A 20,284-nucleotide genomic window follows, 5' to 3' on the forward strand; every position below is an offset into this window, starting at 1 on the left:
GAAATCTAAATGTGTCTGACTCAGCGTCCGCCGAGCCTCGGTGAATCCCTCTGAGAACTCTGGGTAGACTGGCTGCAGGTATGAGAACATAATTCAAGGGTGCCTGAAGAATTACAGACACATATTACAGAAATATACCCAATGACAGGGAAAACCCCATTAATATAGTGCCAGCAGGTCTCAAAAACAACCCAGCATGTCTTCTATACATTATCCTTTCCATTTTTCTTTAAATAATAATGATAGTTATTTGTTGGGCATCACAACAGCCAAAAAAAGTTGTTGGCTGAGAAATGTCCAAGACAATATCCAATGGTCAAGAAAAGGCAGACTCTTATGAGAAATGTACTGCAGCTGTGTTTCTGCCCATCAGGGGAAAGCTCCATCAGCTCAGGGCTCAGCAGGTCCACATGAATTACGCCTAATACAAACCCTTCATCCTGATGAGTGCTGAGAGGAAGAGGCGCTCTTCTCCCTGCCTCCTGCCCCTCGGTATGAAGGGTGAGGGACGGCGATGCAAAGGGCTAATCACCCGAGCAAACCACTTTAAACTCAGTTTGACATGCCATTAACTTCAGAGTCTGCTCAACAGAAAATACTGGGCTTATGAGAACATAGCTGAATTATTTCACGTTCAATACATTAGAATATCATCAGTCTCTAGTCTTATCATATGGGAAATGTACTTCACTTCTCCCTATGATATGCTATTAGCTTGTTTGCATTTCTTGAGCAGCTTGTTATCAGCCGTTATGGCTGACTGGCTGAGGCTGTTGTTAAATTATTCATTCAGGGAGCACAATGCATCCTCTCAGCAATAACTTGTTTACCTTTCATACAGGTCACATTCACAGCATTAACGCTCTGATGGAGGCAGAGGGCGTCTGCCTGGTGACATGTAACCTAAGAACGCAGGAAAGTCAAAGGCTATTATTGGGTTGTTACAAGGTTAGTGTATTATGTATCATGAAACACTAACAACTGTTAATTTATTTTCACATATTGGGCAACAAAATGAGTTTCCAATTAAATGTACAAGATGTTTTGAGGCTTCCCTTTTGTTTACTTCATGCTGTTCCTCAACATCTGTCTGCAAGGTTGTAGAAACATTAGTTTTACGGTTGGTTGCCAATCCAATAAAGCAAAACATCCGGCTGTGCATGCGTTCATTGTTGATTGAGAGGAGGCATATCAGTTCTGGTTCATTACTCACATAATCAGCTAAATGATGAATACGATAACCGCTGTGCGCATCTTTGTGCAGCTCAAAATACTTTGGTTGGCCTATAAATGGTTGTTCGACACAAATGTGTTGTTCTTTTCATGCCAGCACCCCTACTGAAGGATGACATGATTAAATAATAATGGGACCAAAGACAATTTGCATTAACCAGCTCTAAACCCCATGTGGGGATTTATTTCTCTTTAACTTTTGATAGTAAATGTAAAATTATGTAAATCTGTTCAGGGTCACTCAAAATCAATTTCGATCCCTCTGAACTTAATTCAGAAATTAAGACTCCAAAAATTAACCTCCTAAAGGCAGTTGTGCTTCAAGAGGAAATTATGCGTTCCAAAAACAAGGGCATGTCCCAAAGAACAAGTCAAACTTTTATATGATATGTTAACCCTAAAAAAGAAGATTAGCATGTAGCTACCAGCTGCATTAAAGCTCAAGCAAAAAATTAAATGAAAACATTTAAAGGTTTAAATAACATTTACTTGCTCTCATCACACACATACAGAGACAACAATGGCAGTACAGATGAGAAGATGGTAGAATCAAAATAAATGATCATAGAGTACGTACACAGCATCTCTTGGTCCATACACAACATGGGCGGCCTGCTGTGGCGCCACTCAGCTGTCCCACATACAGCCAAACAACAAAAACACAAGGAGCAGCAAATTCATTCAAAACACCAGACCAGAGGCAGGTATGATTTAAGAAAAACAAAAGTTTTGGACTCTGGAAAAGTATCAAGCTTAACTATTTACACAGCAAAAAACACAGAAATGGTAAGATGTAAGCCAACACAGGGCAGGATGATGTCACAGAAAACACTGTTACGGCTCAAGTGTAGCTGCATTTCCTAGCAGAAGTCAGAGGTAATGGGGTTTTCACAATCAAACTGTCAACCAGATAGATTTAAAAAAAAAAAGAGAAAAAAGAAAAACACAGACAGCCATGTCACTGACCAATTACTAGCTTCCATTAGTACATCTTAACACTCAAAGGAATGGCACATGTCCACCGGCCCATCAACTCAACCAGAGGTGTGGCGTTTGGAATTTAGACTTTATAAACCAGAACTCATACAAACAGAAAACATTTAACTCCTGGACATACGGGTGAGAGAAGACTTAAGAATGGCATCTTATAGCCGTGAGAACAGATAGGATTGTGACCTCCAAGTGCATCACTCAATCAGTGTAGAGAACAGACTCCGTAAACAAGTTGGAGGGTGTGAATCAAAGGACAAACAACGTGGAAAAGATTAGGCTTGAGAAAATATGCCAGAAGGGTAAAAAGCTTCAGTGTCATTATACACAGGCTGGTACATACAGCTGTCATTGGTGGATGGAGAGCTGTATGTTAACCAATGAAATAAGGCCTGGATCCAGAAAGAGTAATAAAGCAAAATATACAACCCTGTGAAAGGAGAAAAAAGAAAAAACACCATCTCTATAAACAAACTAGTGAACGTTTTACATGGAATTAGGAAGGCTGTTTAAAAGAAAAAAGTAAAACTTTTGAATTAAAGCTTGTTTTTAAATACGACGAAGTCCCTTTACGGAAATTGTGGACAGCCTCACTTTACATTATGAAAAGCAGCCTCTGGCCACCATTGAAAACTGGCCAAACTATCTGTAGCTCTGCTAATACGGCACACTCCCAGGAATAAAAATGATCAAGAGAAAATACTTCCATTTCCTGGTTAACCTTTTTTTTTTTTCACTGTACACGCTTTTCAACAGGAAATTAAAAGTCAAATTTTAAAAATAAGGAAAAAAGTAAAAACTTAAAATTTACCAACACACTAAAATCATATATTCACAACAGAAAAAAATACAACCACCAAGAATTCCAATGAAGTGACACAACTGTCCAGATAGCAACAGGCTGCACTCCCCGACCCTCCAGGGGTCCCTCAGGAGTACAGAGACAAATCCAAGGAACACCACGCTATAAAGTTCAAAGGAGAGCAGAGGAGATGCCATTGTGTCCTGGCTGCTGATTGGCTACTCCTACAGCAAGAAGCATTCAGCTGTACCTAAAATATACGCTTTCGCTTCAGGTAGGAGTCTGCATAGTGGCCCCCAAGGCCCTGAGAATGCTGGCCCACGTAGCCCCCTTCAGGGCTCGGCTCCGGAGATGGGATCAGCCGGGAGAACACACGCTTGTGGCCACCAATAGGAGTCTAGAATTTGTATATATAATAAAATAAAATAAAATCAATAAAGAGCAGATGGGCTTTTAAAAGTAAAACATTTTTACAAAAAGTTAAGACTCATAACGCTTCGACAAGAAGGTTTAAATATTACCTTGGCAGCATTGCTGAGGCCTGGGGGGAAGTCTGTGGCGTGGCTCGCAGGAGGCATTCCCACAGCCTGAGGACAAACAAGCAGCCTTCAGTGGACTACACTTCGACCGAGGCTCATGTACTCAGCCTCACATTCATTATTGACCATGGGATTATTCTTCTAAAACATTTCCAAAAAGAAAAGAGGACAGTCAGAAGCTTCAGGCTTACCCTGTTGAGATGGGGGGTTGGAAGGTTTCTGTCCTCCGGCCCCGAGCTGTAGTAGGGGGACATGGGTTCACTGGGAGGGTAACTGTAGGGGGGGAACCGCTCACTGTAGTCAGGGTGACGGGGAAGCTGCAGAAACAAAGTGTGTTAGAGTTGGGCAGTAAGCATGTCATCAAATAACCAGGGGGAAACAATTCCACCGTTTGGGGCAGACGTTACACTTTGTGTGGGGTGGCAGGGGAGTAACTCAATTAAAAAAGAGGACATTTATCAGTTTTATTGTATAAACCAACACTTCAAGAACCATTAGTTAAGACGGCTTATTGATTCGTTAAATAAGAGGACAAATAGATATTTCTAACAGTTCACTTTGCCTGCAAGTAAGCCTACAATACATTTTCATCCTGAGATTTGGTTTTGAGTTCAGAACAGTTATACCTCCTTATAATCCAATTCAAATACTGCAGTCTTGAAATGTTTGACAAAACCCTACCTGCTGACCAAATCCAGCCAAAGCTCCAGTATCAAGGTTCTCCTGCAGTTCATACAGGTGGGCCAGAGGATCCTGAGGAGAAACACCAGATCACATACAGCACAGTGAACGAGCAGCCACGCACTAAACCCTAAATTCATAAGGTCACAATGACATCTTTTCATGGAACAAGTCTTTCAACGCTGGTTACCTGGTGGAGAGGAGGGTACTCGGGGCTGTAGGAGTCCTGGTAGCGCAGGTTGTAATTTGGCTGTAAGCTCTGATGTGTGTGATGGTTGGACACATTACTTAGAGTGGGTCTTTTCCTATAGGGGTGAGGTCTGCAGCTTTCTACTGGAGTAACAAAGTGCAAACAGACATTATACAGTATGCTGGAACATGTTTTTCTATTTATTAAGCTGTAGGAAAATTAGAACTACACAGTATTTAAAAACAAAAAGGGAATTACCTGAGGGAAAACCACTGTTGACACCGAGGAAGGCACTCTGGGGATGGTTCACATCTTTTGGAGGGTCTCCCAGTATAGATACCTTGCCGGAGGGGAAAATGGCTTTTTATTATTCTGTTATTTACATTTGGGCACAACGCTAGACACAAATACAAGAGGTAGAATACATTACGGAAATTGCTTGGGACCTCACCCCTTGTGCTGTGAGGCCATCTGCTCCCATCATGCCACCCATCAGGGGCATGGAGATGCCCTGCAGGGTGGGAGAGGAAGTCTGGGGGAAGGTGCACGTTGCTGTGGGGGACTCCTGCTCCCTTGCCAGGGATCTGCCATGTTGCATTGACTTCAGGGGGCCCATAGGATCCATTTGAAGACCAAGACCTAAAAGACAGATTATTGAATTTACAATAAGTGTGATCTGTATATTTTTTTAAATATTAACATGCATGCCATCTTGAATTGTGAGCAAAATGTAATGAGCAATTTAAAAAAAAAAAAAGGGGAGAAACCATTATTTACAAGCCCGGGGGGATACAGATGTTAAGCATCCTATGCGGAAAAAAAAAAAAACAACATGCGGCTGGAGTCGAGGAATGTCAAACCTTGGGGCAGGTCTCCGAGCAGATGGACTCCCTGCTGGACAGGCAGAGCGGCCAGAGGATTCTCCCCGATGAGTCCTGCCTGCTGGCCAAAGGAGAGAGAGCAAAGCTCTGTGTCACAGGAGGGTCACAGCCTGGCTGCAACACTCGAGCGGGGGAGAACCGCTGCACTACACCAGCACACCTAATCAACACTGAGTCTTACTCACCACGTATGAAATGATGTCCTTGCAGAGTGGCTATTTACACATTTTGTACACACCAATCAGATCACTCAAAAGTACGCCTCACACACACAAAACAAACCTCAATTTCCTAGCGAGAGCTTACCCACCCAAGCATCACGTTCTACTATCACCAATCACACAAAAAGATCAATCCAGCTTACCCACCAATAGCCAAACACAAAACACCATTATCACTCACACAAGGGACTAGAGGGTTTTCTTTATTGTGCAGCACCTGAGCCCAAAGAAGATGATTTCCCAGAAAGACTTGCTAATGGTGAAGAAGGAAAGAGCAGAGAGTATGGGGGGGGGGGGGAAGAGAGTGTGAGTGGGTGAGGATGAATCAAAGCGAGCCGAGCGGCAAAGGAGCCACATGTCAGAGTGAAAAAGGCAGAAAGGCTACAGTACCTGCTGCACCTTGGCCTGGTTCTGAAGGAGCAGCTGGAGTAGGGCGGCGGAGAGGGCGGGGTTGGCCAGCAGGGGCATTGTGGGAGCTGCCCCGAGGAGGCCTGCACACAAAGAGGACATCAGGACTCACAGCTCCAGAACAAACACGATAATTAAAAAGGCATTGATTAAGAGGAAGTGAGTCATTCTCACCTTGTTTGGGCCCCTGTGACAGCGGGTTGAGCAGCATCTTGAGGGTGGCAGGGTTATTCAGGCCTGTTAGTATCTGCATGGCTGTGGGATCAGGGAGGAGACCTTTACCCCTATTCACAGCCTTAAAAAAGAAAAGAAAAAAAAGAGGCGGACAGGACACAGAACAGGCAGTCAGCACACAGGCAAATGTAATAGTAGCTTTTGACTCATACCCCTTTCACACCAAGGCTTTTCCCGTTCTAGCTCCGTGCTAGAGCTTTTCTGGTTCAGAACCGGTTCAGCTCCCGCTCTGTTCACACCGCTCAGAGCCCGACTGGTGCTGCGTCATTGTTTGCGTCATGACGTAACCATTTGCGTGCCTGCTTCATAAAGCCAAACCGTGCGGAAACCCCTCACATCGACAACGGCAGATTGCATTGAAGCGCTACTCGTTTTGGTCTGTCGAAACGACTTTACAGTCGTTACATGCTACATTCAAAAGTTCTTTACAATCATCATCGACAATTCCGTAGGAGAAAGAAGGTAAATATACGTCCTATGCGATGGCGTTGGAGCTAGCTGTTGTTAGCCTCTGCATGCGCCAAGGTCAAAATACCCAGTTTTTCAGCATTATTTACTATGGTATAACATTAAAACTGATTCTCAATGTTATTTCCACAGATCATGTTGAAGCTGGCGGAAAGGCGGATGTCGCGTGTTATTTGGACACAGCCCAGATCCGACGTAAGCGTGACGTATGCGGTGATTGCTTTCTAGACCGACAACTTTTTGGTGCTTGAAACGAACCGGATTCCGGAGCTTAGAGGTGACTCCGCTGCAGTGTGAACAGGAAACCGGTGCTTTTCAAGCTCCAGCTCCGAACCGGCCCTGGAACCGCGTTGGTGTGAAAGGGGTATGACACATTAGTTTGACTTAAATACCATGGTTTGGGCAGCGATCAGAGCAGCCAACATGCTTCTTCCAGGAGGCCCAGGGGCACAGAAGGACACCCTGATGTTTGTCCCACCGAGCAGCCTGCCGTCAGCCAGGCGCTGCGCCTCCTCTGACATCTCAGATGAGGGAAACTCTAAGACCGCAAACCGACGAAAACTTCCATCTTGTCCCTGAGCCAACTGTGTGGAGAAAAAAAAGCGTTATTCTCATATCTTAAAGGCAATTTGTTGCTAACAAATACAGCAACACCGGTGCAACACTGACTGCTAGGCTTGTGGTTTTTGACCTTCACCCATATGTGCTGCACATATATCTAAAAGCACATTTAGGTAGGAAATGTCCTGTGAAACGGAAATGAACCAGAATCTTTTTATCAAAACAGATCTAGTGACTCCCCTAATTGGTGGCATTCAGGCAATTTGATAGCAACTACAGGTTTTATAAGGCAACCTCTCATAATACTTATATTTGACTGTTCCTCAACATTGTACACAATTTTATTACAGAGTTGCTTTTCTAAAATATAAGTTGTGAATTTCCTTTTACAGGCCTTAAAATTAATCCGGCAACAAATGTAGCCTCATGATTTGAAAACACCAAGTGTAAATAGTTCATAAACAAAAGCCTATTTGCATTTTGTTAAAACGGTTCCCTTAAATCACTGCATTTGCCACAATCCTTAAAAACCCTGAAACCAGCAGAAAGCACAACTCTGCGTGTTAAAAAGGCTGACTCTCTGTCTCTTTCCAGAAGAGCCCGCTGAATGACACCACCTGGGGGAGTCAGGTGGTCATCACCATAGAAACCAGCAATGCTCACTGCTATAGAAACTTTGAGTGGCCACAGGAAAACTGGGGTAAAGGTGAAAGGGAACAGAAACACCAAAACATTTCATTTGTATATACGCAAAAATAGAATCTTGCCATCCGTACCCCTTCAGTGGCATGGCTACAACTCATATACACATGTCAGCACATTCAATTCACATCCAATCAGGGAATATCAAATGGCTGATCCAAACTCGAATAACATTCATTATCTGTGGTGTAAAATACAATCTGGATAAATCATTTTTCTAAAATCATATCAATTTGTACCAGTGTTTTAGAGCTGCAACTAATCCTTGAGCGATCAACAGATAAATAATCACCAATAAGCATTCATTAAAGAAAGACATCACATCTGACTTTGAGAAACTGGGATGTCCTAATATTCTGACATTTTATAGATCAAATTATTACTCCATTACTTTTGAAAATGTATGGCAGTTTAATCTATGATGAAACAAAAGTTAGTTGCAGCCCCGGAGTGTTCATTTGTGTTGCATCTGACCTGGCAGAAGACTGGCGCATGGGTGTCAGCCAGGGCATTGCGGAGGTCTTGGGCTGTCAGCAGGCTGGGGGGCAGACGGTCCACACAGAGACACTTGGAGTTCAGCAGTGGATATGTGAGGGAGCCCACTTCAGTCCAGTGGACGTACAGCATGCGGGAGCCCAGCTGCTTTCCCAACAGCTCCGACTTGGCCCTGGCAGCCGAGTCCTTCTTCATGTACTCCACAAAGCCGTAGCCCTTGGAGTGCCCCGTGGAGGCGCTGTACACCAGGAAGCAGCGCTCCAGGTTACCAAAGGGCCGCACCAACTCCTCAAACTGCTGCTGGGTGAAGGCGCGGGGCAGGTTGGCGATGCACAGCAGAGCGTCTGTTGGCTGCAGCTGCACAGAGATCTCCCGGTCCCGTAGCACATGCTGGTGGAAGTCTTTGATAGCACACTGTGCCTGTTCCCCATTGAGAAGTGTCACAAATGCTAAGGGAAAAGAGGGAAACGTTAAAAGTGAGGCAGTGATATTTGTTCAGTCAGCATTCAAATAGATTCTTCATATACAGCAGGTCTCAGGGAGCCAGCCTTAGTGATAACAGTCCTCCAGGTGTGATAAAAGACAACGCTGGTGGCAGAATGTTACCACCCACATGCTTTCATGGCACTGCAACATTTCTCTTATTGAGACTACAAAAGGGAGCCATCATGGCTGACAAGAATCAAAGGCATTTCATCGGATTATGTTGAAACCTAAAAAAACACATATAGCCCCGTTTATAGTATTGACATCACCAATTTAAAGTGTATACTAATTTGACAGACTCTTGTACAACAGAGCCCTATGGTGTGATGCTCAGTGTCACAAAAACATCCTGTAAACCATGTTTTGAAACAGAAGTGGAGGATTACAACAACAAATGTTCCAGCCTGAAAGCCAAATTAAAATAAAAAGGTTATTATAGCCTAACCATCCGACCAGACCTAAAATATGGAGTGTGGAGTGCTACTTGGAGAGGTCCCAGTTCACCTCCTGCCCTGCTGTGGTGCCCTTGAGCAAGGCACCGGACACTCCCCACCCTCGATTGCTCCCCCCGGGCGCTGTACAATAGCTGCCCACTGCTCCTAGTACTAGACTCCTGGGGTGTTTCTCAACCTTGAGTAAAGCTGCTCCAGAGCCACCATTTCAAGCATACTACGTCATCGAGTGCCGCCAAAGTACTGTTCCAATGTCCAGCATACTTGGAATTCTACCGAGGCCGGAGTACTTCGTTTGGAGAAATTTCGAGGCTGCACATGTGTAGACTGACTGAATGCCAGGAAGTATTCTTGCCTCACTTCTGAAGCAAGTGACTCGGAAGACATGGGCTACCAAGCAAGCCAGGGTATATGCAGGAATGCTGAAGTCAAATGTAATACCTTTTAAGACCTTTTTTAAGACCCTTTCCATACATTTTAAGACCTCATCGCAACTTCGAGTTCTAACCGGTTACATTGGCGACACACTTTACCTCACATTTACTATATTGATTGTAAGACAACTAAACAGAGTGCAGACAGACGACTGAAGCCTCCTCTCCACATGAACTGCAACCTCTCTGTGAAGGTCAGGTTTAATGCAGTCGATGCTGCTTTGTTGCTTCTGTACTCTGTGCTCTTTCATTCCAGTAAAACTCCTCAGAAACCATTCGAAACCAGTATTTGACCAATAAACAAAACAATTGACAAAACTTTGAAATATATTAAACTTTGGTGAGCTTCAGCGGGGTAATGCCATATAGGAGCTCCCTCACAAATACCCAGGGGTTAAATTGGGCTGGGGCTGTCCGGGGCTAAGCCCGGCACATAGGACGATGCTCTAACGTCATCACCCTCACACATTTGTCATATGTTTACAAAAAACGATATATATGTTAAGACTTTTCTCGTTCTTAATATAGACTATATTTAGGGTCGATATGTGTTGACCTTACTTTAAAATAGCAGATCTCTGTGACCGGATATAGTTTGGCTTAGACCCCGGCCCCACGAGGACGCATACAGTAAAACGCATACGCAAACGCAAAAAAGTCTTCCGTTCACACGCATTCCATTCATTTACGCGTCCGTTCACACTCGACCTCTGGAAATGCTGGAAACGCTGTAGTACATATGCCAGGCCTGTAAGTGGCGCTGCTGCCGCCACAAAATACACCAAAAGCAGCGAAGAAGACCCCGGAGCATGGTTGTCATGGTTGCCCTTCTGATTATTCTCAGCAGTGGACGGCGTGTTCTCCTGCTGTATATCTCTCAGGTAGTCCACCAGCAGATAAACCCCCCCCCCCCCCCACAGAGCGGAGCAAGGCAACGAAACTTAAAATAAGAAGCAGCATTTTATGGCACGCTATGCATGGGGCCACCTTGAGGGGGTTTCCCGACATGTTGTTTCAGTAAATTAAAGGGTGTTTCATGTTGTCGTTGCTGTGGACCTTCTTAATACCTTGGAACATGCAGTTTAATACTTTTTAATAGCCTTAATTTTCGTGAAATTGATTTATCAACTTTTAATACTTTTTAAGACCCCGCGGACACCCTGGCAAGCGTACTCGAGATTGAGAAACACCCCTGGTACTAGGATGGGTTAAATGCAGAGAACAAATGTCACTGTGTGCTCTGCATGTGTGACCATTAAAGACGGTTTCATCCCTCCCAATTCTCCATCTTCTAACTTTTTCACCAGCCAACTATTTTTCTACAAAAGCACACCTAAATGTGATGGTTATCTGCCGCGGCAGTTTGGTAGATAGCAGACATACCCCGAGGTTACCATCTGGCTTATGCTATTTCCTGCCCCATTATTAGACATTAAGGTGCGGTTTGCTGTTTAAGTGCTCTTGAATGTCTTTCTGACAAATTGACAAATTGATTTTGAGGCTTCTAAAGAAAACCTGATCTTTGTTGCAATTAGACCATTGTAAACAAGCAATTCCCTGATTTAAGACGCAGCTCACATTTTGGGGCATACAAGGTGAATTTATACCCCTAAGGATAATTTATGACTGATTATTTTTGCATTTCGATTCACAGAATCTGGTTTCCTTGATGCATACAAATAAGTAACTGTTGATGCGACAAGTGAGTTCAACCATATGTCAATCAAATTCACAGATTGGATCTTGCCAATCCTGCTGCCTTATAAAGGTAAGGATGAAGAGGGCAGACATTAAGTTAACTGCAGAGTGGGATGAGGAAGAACTCTGGTTACATGACTTTAGAACATTGTTTTGTTTGTATGAGAGTTTCAAATGAAAGAAAAATAATAAATGTGTTAAAGTATGGTAGGGCTATTATAAACAATTATTTCGTAATTTACAGAACAATTTATAGTATTGAGATATATACAGAAATTGTGATAACATTTTAGCCATATCACCCATTTCTCACAAGCCACTTATTTTTCTGGATTTCTTACATGAAACAATGTTTTTTAGTTACATAAATTAAAAGAAATAACTTTGTTTGGCATTCTGGCTGTTGCCATATTGTGTCTTTTTGCAACCAGGAGTGACACGAGATTCCGAACCAACAACCGAAATGCTACCAACTGAAATCTCTGTGAAATTCAAGTTCTCAGACCAAAATACAGACCTGGACAAAACCTCTGTAACGGCCCGTCAATCACAATGGACATCATATTTTAATGACAATTCTACCAATTGAGACCATAAAGTAATAAAGAAATGTTTACCTAGTAACAAATCAAGTTAGAAGTAGGATCATTTTCTCATAGACCTAATATATAATATAAAGGCACTGCTGTATTGGTTTGTTTCAGAGCCGAAGGGGGCCGCTGGTATACAGACTACAATCACACCTTGAATACAAACCTGCAGCAAACAACTAGGGTAACATTTGAGGGATTTAGTTCAAGTTAATTTATTATTAATTCAAGTTAGTTAAACTAACCTGTGCCCTTGTATTTATCCACAAAGCAGTACTTCAAGTCATAGTTGCCCAACAGCTCATGGACCTCCTGTGAATGAGAAAAAACAAAAATGACATTAAGAAATCTGAATTGATACAACCATTTAACCAAGGAATCACACATACAATATTTTACTAAAAGAAGACGTTTTTTTATTGTAAATTGGTTAAAGGGAACCTATCATGCAAAATGCACTTTTGTACATCTTTTATACATGAATATGTGTCCCCGGTGTTCCAGGGAACTCACCAAGTGTCAGAAAACAACCCTCTCTATTTCCCTCCATACCCAAATCTCTAAAAAAAGGGGCTGCAACGGATCTGATACAGACTGATCCAGATTTGAACACTGTCCTGACGTCAGGAAGGTGGCGCTACGGCTATTGGTCAATTCTCCACCTATCAGGGGAATGAGAGGTTGAGCCACGGCCGGCCATTGCTGCTCGAAAGCGCTGGAGACGCTGTAGTAAATATGCCAGACCTGTAAGTGGCGCTGTAGTCTGCCACAAAAGCAGCGAAGAAGACTTCCCTTGCATGGTTGCCCTTCCGTTTATTCTGCGCTGTGGCTCTTTTTCTCCCTCCCAGAGGCAAGCGTTTGCACCTCCTGCCTTAAAACAAATGAATAATGACTCTATATAATCATATGTAAGGGATAATGTGCAGCGGCAAGGTCATTATGGGGAAAAGAACACCGACAGGCTGATCAGGAGCCCGACGCGAAGCGGAGGGATCTAGATCGGCATGAAGGTGTTACGTGTTAGGTGCTGCACATTATCCCGCTTATTACACATGGCCACATTCTCAACAAAGTAACGACATGACTCCCAATATTAATTGAAATGCTTTCATGGATTTCGAAAATGATTTTATTGATTTAAGAAATAGTTGTATTGATTTAAATTGACATGCATCCGCTAAGAAAAATAGTCCATTGTTACCGTTTGAACTAACGTAGCAACGGCAGGAACTGCTTCGATAGTGTTTTTGAGGAGCTTTTTGATTACAGATTTGAAAACATCGTTGCTTGCTTTAAAAAGGAAGCCCCAGGAAGAATAGCCAATGCTCATGCTAGTGCTAATGGGGATCCTAATAAAGACATACAATTAGCACAATTCATTATGTCAAACCTTGGAAAGTATCTAGATATCCCTGCCCTAATGCCAAACTAAGTAACTGCCAACTCCCCTCGCCTGCAGGGGGCCATGGTCAGTTGCAGCTCACAGAATCAGCCCCCTGCAAAAACAGGGCTGGAAAGAGCAAATAGAGCGAAATGAGGCATGGCTAAAATGCAGGATCTGTTTGGTATTTTGAAATATATATATATTTATATAGGTACGGCCCTACAATATATGTTTCAAATATAGCATGATAGGTCCACTTTAACTGTAGGTAAGTATTCACATAATTAACTCATTCATGTCACTTGGAAACAAGCAACAAGTTGCACCTGTGGAGGGGTCAGAGGTCATTGTTCTATGAGAAATTGTTCTGCGCTGCTTTTGACTATTCACAAACGAATGGCGATTCTATCTAGCATTTTCTGAAACGTTTTGTCTCTACACCTTCCACCTTTTGTTATATTGCAACTCACATCTCGAACTCCCACTGCTCTTCCACCCACCCCCCCTCTCTCTCTGTGAACAATGGTTCCGCCCGCAGGCCCACCGCTCCCCACGAGTCAGGCACGTTCCAAAAAAATGTGGCATCATGAGTAAGTCACTGGCTGGTCGATACAACCAAACGCCAGCTTAAACAACAGATGGGCTGATGAATAAAGTAACACTGCACCTGTAACCGCCATGTGGGGGAGGATAATCAACGACAGTTTTGATTTGGTGTTTAAAATAGTAAATATAAAATCCAAATATAAAAAGTTATCAAGTTGTTGCCTACGAGGCAGGAGTGGCAGGTCATGCAGGCCACAGATGACCATTATTGACAGTTATCTGACCACCTGGCAGAAATCCTAACAACCCAAAGCCTGAATTAAAACAATAATGATACTATGTGGCTACCAAATAACAGCTCTAGTGTGTTGCCTTTAAATTAAACCAATTGCATATTCATTAAAACAAAATATCGCACTATTCAAACCTAAAATCAGCGAACGAGTTAAATGGCTACTCGGCTAAGATAGGTAGCATGGCAAAGCAATTTGGAGCTAGGCTAACGTTAGCAATCAATCAATCATCCAATAAGTGAAACCTCCCGGACTTTTTTCTCTTACCTGATTGCTAACGTCGGAGGGTAGATTCTTTATTATTATTTTTCTACGGTTGTAAAACTCCCGGCGAGTTCTCTCTAAGCGGCTCTCTATCTCTTCGGGGCTCAGTGATGTCAGGTCCTCGTCGACCCTCCGCTGACAGTCGCGGTCCGACGGTGAGTCCTCTCCGCCGGGTTCATGATACCGGTGGTCTCCTCCGGACATCCAGCTTTCGTGACCCGCATCCACAGGGAGGTCGTAGTTATCGTGAAGCGGACGAGGGGCGAAACTGAGACCTGTGTCTGTGCTCTCATCTCTGGCAGCTGTTCTAACAGACACAACGGCCGCCATCACTCTGTTTGGTGGAAGTTTTTGTCGGTCTGAAAACTCAGCCCGATTTGAGCAGTTTAAACAATACACACATGGCCCCAGCGCCGCTTCTTATTGGACGAGAGGAGGACGCATTCTCCATGACTACGACGTAACTGAGGTAGGGGGCGGGGCCACGTTAACTCAAACTGGACATGAATGCTGCAGATCCTGCAGTTCTCAGTAGAGACAAGCCAGTGAGCTTTAAACGGCTTTAGGGATTCACCTTAAAAAAAAAACTACACATTTATGTCCATAGTATGGAAGCCCATTTCCGCCACTTGAAAAAAATAAAATCCCCATGAAAAGTCATAATTATGAGATAAAAAAGTCGAAATAATGAGATAAAAAGTCATAATTATGAGATAAAAAGTCATAATAATGAGATAAGAAAGTCGAAATAATGAGATAAAAAGTCATAATTATGAGATAAAAAGTCATAATAATGAGATAAAAAGTCATAATTATGAGATAAGAAGTGCGCATGCGCTGCAGTGGCGCTGTCTTCAAAGGTCCCTTTATCACCTTGCTGCTCTCCACCATGCAAACGGCATCTAGTCCTAAATAAGGTAACTATTACAGGTGACTTTTGTAAATGTTAGATGTTACATATAGCCTATATTGCAGCTAAACTACAACAATGCAGTTTATAGCTAGCCTATATTGCAGCTAAACTACAACAATGCAGTTTATAGCTTTGACATGACCTGTTATGAATATAATATATATGCCTATAGTTTTGTGGTAACGTTCACAGGTTAGAGTTAGAGCAACTCACAGCAGCAGTATGCCTACACTATTGTCATTAGTGGCGTGAACGTTACCACAAAACTATAGGCATTATGATTATGACTTTTTATCTCATTATTATGACTTTTTATCTCATAATTTCGACTTTTTTATCTCATAATTATGACTTTTCATGGGGATTTTATTTTTTTCAAGTGGCGGAAATGGGCTTCCATACCAAAGGGATGCGCCAATCATTGCAGTTTAGGATATAGATTACAAAACCATGACCTTAAATATTAGTAATAATAATAATTATTATTATTATTATTATAATAATAATTATTATATTATTATTATAATAATAATAATAATTATTATTATTATTATTATACTTTATATATATATTATATATATATTTACTATATATATATATATATATATATATATTTTGTATTGCCTTTAAATGGTATTGTTTTAACTTATCTTCACAGCACATTGAACCTACCTCTATGACACTTTTTATAAGCAGTCTTGCATGTCAATAATTCATCAGATATAAAACTTTGGACTATAAAGATCTTTAAATCCTTCTTTAACAGTCTTACATCAGGAGAAATAAGTGTCAAAGAACATAATATAGGCCTAATATAATGAAACTTGAATTAAAACAAAAACGTACACGTACAGCCATATGGATACCTTTCATGTTGTTGCAGTTTACTGTCTGCTTTGAATTATATGCTTACTATATTGTTTTTGGAATTTTAAATATGTGCTGATTCATATTATTCTATATTTTCTTGATGTCCCCTGGTAGTGGGCTGATTGGCTTGTAACAAACAGTCAGTCTTATGGTCTCACATCCCAGAGACCCAGCCCATTGTCTTCTGTAGTGGACATTTTGTTCTCATGCATATCCTTTTACTGTTTTGAGCTATACTCTACCAATCCCTGCTGCATTGTACAGAGGACATCTTGGGCTTTCCAGTGATATGTCATTGGTTAAAATTGAATGCCGGGAGGTTCCTCTTTATTTTCATCCAAAAATGGCAGGCATACCAACAACAACATGTTGAGGAGGACATGTATGTCAGATAGTGTATGTTATTGAAATAACAGCTCTTTTATAAATGTCAGTTCTAGTGGAAATCAGGACCGTCTTCATGTACTTAATGACTTGCTGTTGCAGGAAACAGAACTGAAGCAGACATATACTGTACGAGATAGTTGAGGGAGATTCAGATTTTGAGCTCTCAGGTGATGAGAGATGAGGATTTCACACCTGGGATAGTGGAGGGTGAAGAAGAAGAGGGAAAAGTTGCTGGAGGCTCAGATGAGCAGACAGATACAGACATAAAGACAGATAGGGATGAGCAGGAAAGACATATCCCTCTGTGGGCCAAGAGTAGCAAGTCTGTTTTATTGCTTTTTTATTTAAGTGGTGCCATGAACAATTAGAATTGCCTCAGGAATTCAAAGTTTGTTCCTATGAGTATGGTCAATTGGAGACCACATCCATGAAACAAGTCAAGATGACCCTACACCCCGTGCAGACTGGAATCCAATTGAGTGCTTTTCCCAGTACATTGACAACAAAAACCAAACTAGTTTAGTGTCCAACTATACACAGGGTATATGCAGGAATCCTGAAGTCAAATGTAATACATATTAAGACCTTTTTTAAGACCCTTTCCATACATCTTAAGACCTCATCGCCACTTTGATTTCCAACCCGTTACATTGGCGACACACTTTACCTCACATTTACTATACAGTATTGATTGTAAGATAGCACAACTAAACAGCTTGTGATAACTCCTTATCATAATTCAGATATAACTAAGCACAAGAGAATTAATTGTGTGACCAACCCAATGCAAGGTTTATTAGAAAAATAAACCATTAGAAGGTAGTATTTGATTTAGGCATTGTTCCCAAGAGATGCAAACTTGCATTTCCCCATAACAATGTTGTTCAACAACCGGCATAAACGGACCTTCGCTTACTATCAAGCAGTGAGCGTGCGATGTCCTGTTCAGATGACGTCAAATCCAACGGGATGCCATAAATAAACTACACAGAATCACACTACACACCTACGCAATGATTACATTCAGGAAAACTGTACAACCTCTTTGGAGAATTTATATACTACTATACTACTAGCTACAAAATGTAATACCTTGGAAAATGCCATTTAATACTTTTTAATAGCCTTAATTTTCGCTAAATTGATTTATCAACTTTTATTAAATCAATTATGTATTGTATTCCTGTATTAATATCAATCTATAGGCATAATATGTTACATGTTTATCTTTTGGCTGACTTTTCACCAAAAAGGTCTTCAGGTTCACTACATTGGACATACTGTACAATTAAAAATGTGTTTAAATAAAATAAGTCTAAATTGCAAAATGTTTATTTAATCCTATCACAATTTTTTTTAATTGGAAGACACTTTTTTTCCTCGGTTCCCAGGAGGAACAGTACCATAGCATGCAGAGTGTCAGCTGATGGTGTGTACATTATGGAATATTACTTACAGTACTAGACAATATACATTGCGCATACTAGCCTTTGGTCTATTCTGCTCTTTATTTCCGCTTTTAGAAAGTTGGAAAGCCAATTGCAAAACAGAGAACCTTTGTAACTTTTGTATTGGATGTATGTCTGTCCAGATCCAAACATTTATGCATGCCAGGACAGCTGCGTGCATCTGTCATGGATCATTTGGCCAGCTCATACCAACAATTCTATGTAGCTATCGAGTACATCAGTAAAAAAATCGTCCAATGTCAGAGTAGCATTATTCCTGTTGATTTTTTTTGCCGCTGTGCAGCAAGATCACAGGTACAGGATTGCCAACAGATTGACTGGTCTGGTTCAGCAAACGGTATTGGATGCATTTAAAAAGTGAACATAATACAGGATATTTCCCGGGTCAGTTATCTGTCTCGAATATAAAAGTTAATTATAGGCAAGGGTGTAACTTTGGTTTGAGAAGTGGGGGGGACACAAAACAGGGGGTCCTCCGCAATGAAACATTTTCTCAATTTAATTCCATTTCCTGCCTTTCTACAAATATACTAGGGACTATAGTGTTAACAAATCCAAGAGAAATGTGTAGTGTATATAATGAGTGTGCACACTTATAGTATCCTATCCATGTGAACTTGTTTTATTTGTGATGACCTCACATCCTCTAGGGGGGTCCGGGGGTATGCTCCCCCGGGGGTATGCTCCCCCTGGTGCACTTTGAGGGCAACATTAAGAGATGTATGGATACGGCTCTCAACACTCATATGAAACAGAACTGTATATATTTCAATAATCAAAAAACCATTAGAATATGCTCACAACCAATAACACATCATTGATAAACTCCTCTCTTTATCTTACCTAGTCTGTATTCTTTATTTATGCATATTTGACTAATCACTCCCCTTTCAAATTGTGTTTTTTTTTTTTACTGACCTATAGTACACATTGGAAGGATTTCTTAACTTATACAGCTATCATACTGAATAAATATTTACTGTGAATGTATGCAAAAATGTATGGCATATGGCTGTCTAACAGAAGTTAAATCAATTTCTCACTTATTCTGAAAATGTACTTAACCCCAAATAAAAGAACCCAATAAAAAGAGTTGTTAAATAATAGTGAAGTCACGTTGTAATAACAATAACTCATCCTTCTCGAGTTTTATTTTTCAGCTTTGCCAAAAGCCACTGTGTCAAGGGTCCTTCTTGGATTGCCGTCCGGAGTTCTCCAATATGGCGGACCATCTCGCACATGCGCACTGTAGATCGGGCAGAGCTGCAGATCGGGTACATGGGCCCTTTCTCATTTTATCAAATCCCCCTCCTCGACTCCTCGGTCCTCCGGTAGTGACCCGGAAATGAATTTCAGCGCGCCATGTTGAAGGACATCTCATTTCTCTAAATGCACTTCGAGGACCGAGGATCGAGCGTCGAGGAGGCTCTCTGGAGGAGCTATAACCGAGGATACACTGATGGGTCCTCCACGGTCCTCCACGGCTGCTTCGTGGATGCATTTCCGGCAACAGAGATGTTTCAAAGACTCGTGACGCACGGCCGGACTTATCTCAGCCAATGACAGCTCTGCATGCATCCCCTGGATATTATTTTATTAACTGCTTTCATCGCGACGCGATGTTTACAGTGAGAACAGCTGTGAGGTCCGTGCAGAAAGCAGAGCAGTGTGTATAATATATATCACTCAGTAGAACAGGCCTACTCTTTTTGCTTTAGTTTAGTAGATATCTACAAACAAAGAGTCGATATTTTTCTAAGACCATTTAGTGCTTCACAATAAAATACACCACGGCTGTAGCCTGTTTTAGGAGCTGTATATGCGTGTGTGTGGTACAGTGTGTGCATAGATGCAGCAGACAGACAGGTGTCAGTTGGTTTGGTGTCCTCTGCTTACTTTTAATACTTGTAAATAAAACTTTTGGCCCGTAATTTATTTTCCACATTGTAGCGACCAGAGGGATATATATCCAGTCTCTGATAGTGTTACGTTATTATGAGAGTGCTCTGCTTGATTCTGAAATTGTATATATTTATATAAATATATACATATATATATGTGTGTGTGTGTGTGTGTGTGTGTCCGCATCTGTA

At 41.7% G+C, this 20,284-nt stretch overlaps 1 protein-coding gene across 3 annotated transcripts; it reads right to left on the bottom strand.

Moving 5' to 3' along the window:
• Positions 1-1,698: 1,698 nt before the first annotated feature.
• raver1 (ribonucleoprotein, PTB-binding 1) lies at positions 1,699-14,917 on the bottom strand. 3 transcript variants are annotated; one of them, XM_034088326.2, is made up of 14 exons: positions 14,556-14,917; positions 12,311-12,377; positions 8,385-8,854; positions 7,040-7,231; positions 6,120-6,240; positions 5,928-6,028; positions 5,296-5,374; positions 4,887-5,074; positions 4,694-4,775; positions 4,436-4,578; positions 4,246-4,317; positions 3,756-3,881; positions 3,547-3,612; positions 1,699-3,422 (listed from the first exon to the last, which is right to left on the bottom strand). In XM_034088326.2, the coding sequence occupies exons 1-14, from the start codon at positions 14,880-14,882 to the stop codon at positions 3,276-3,278; spliced, it is 2,181 nt and encodes a 726-aa protein (XP_033944217.1). In that variant the 5' UTR covers positions 14,883-14,917; the 3' UTR covers positions 1,699-3,275. The 3 variants fall into 3 exon arrangements, with proteins under 3 accessions (XP_033944217.1, XP_033944218.1, XP_033944216.1); XM_034088327.2 differs by having other exon boundaries at positions 4,436-4,575; positions 5,296-5,377; XM_034088325.2 differs by having other exon boundaries at positions 5,296-5,377.
• Positions 14,918-20,284: the final 5,367 nt, after the last annotated feature.

Source organism: Pseudochaenichthys georgianus, chromosome 8 (assembly GCF_902827115.2).
Source record: "Pseudochaenichthys georgianus chromosome 8, fPseGeo1.2, whole genome shotgun sequence".
Lineage (NCBI taxonomy): Eukaryota > Metazoa > Chordata > Actinopteri > Perciformes > Channichthyidae > Pseudochaenichthys > Pseudochaenichthys georgianus.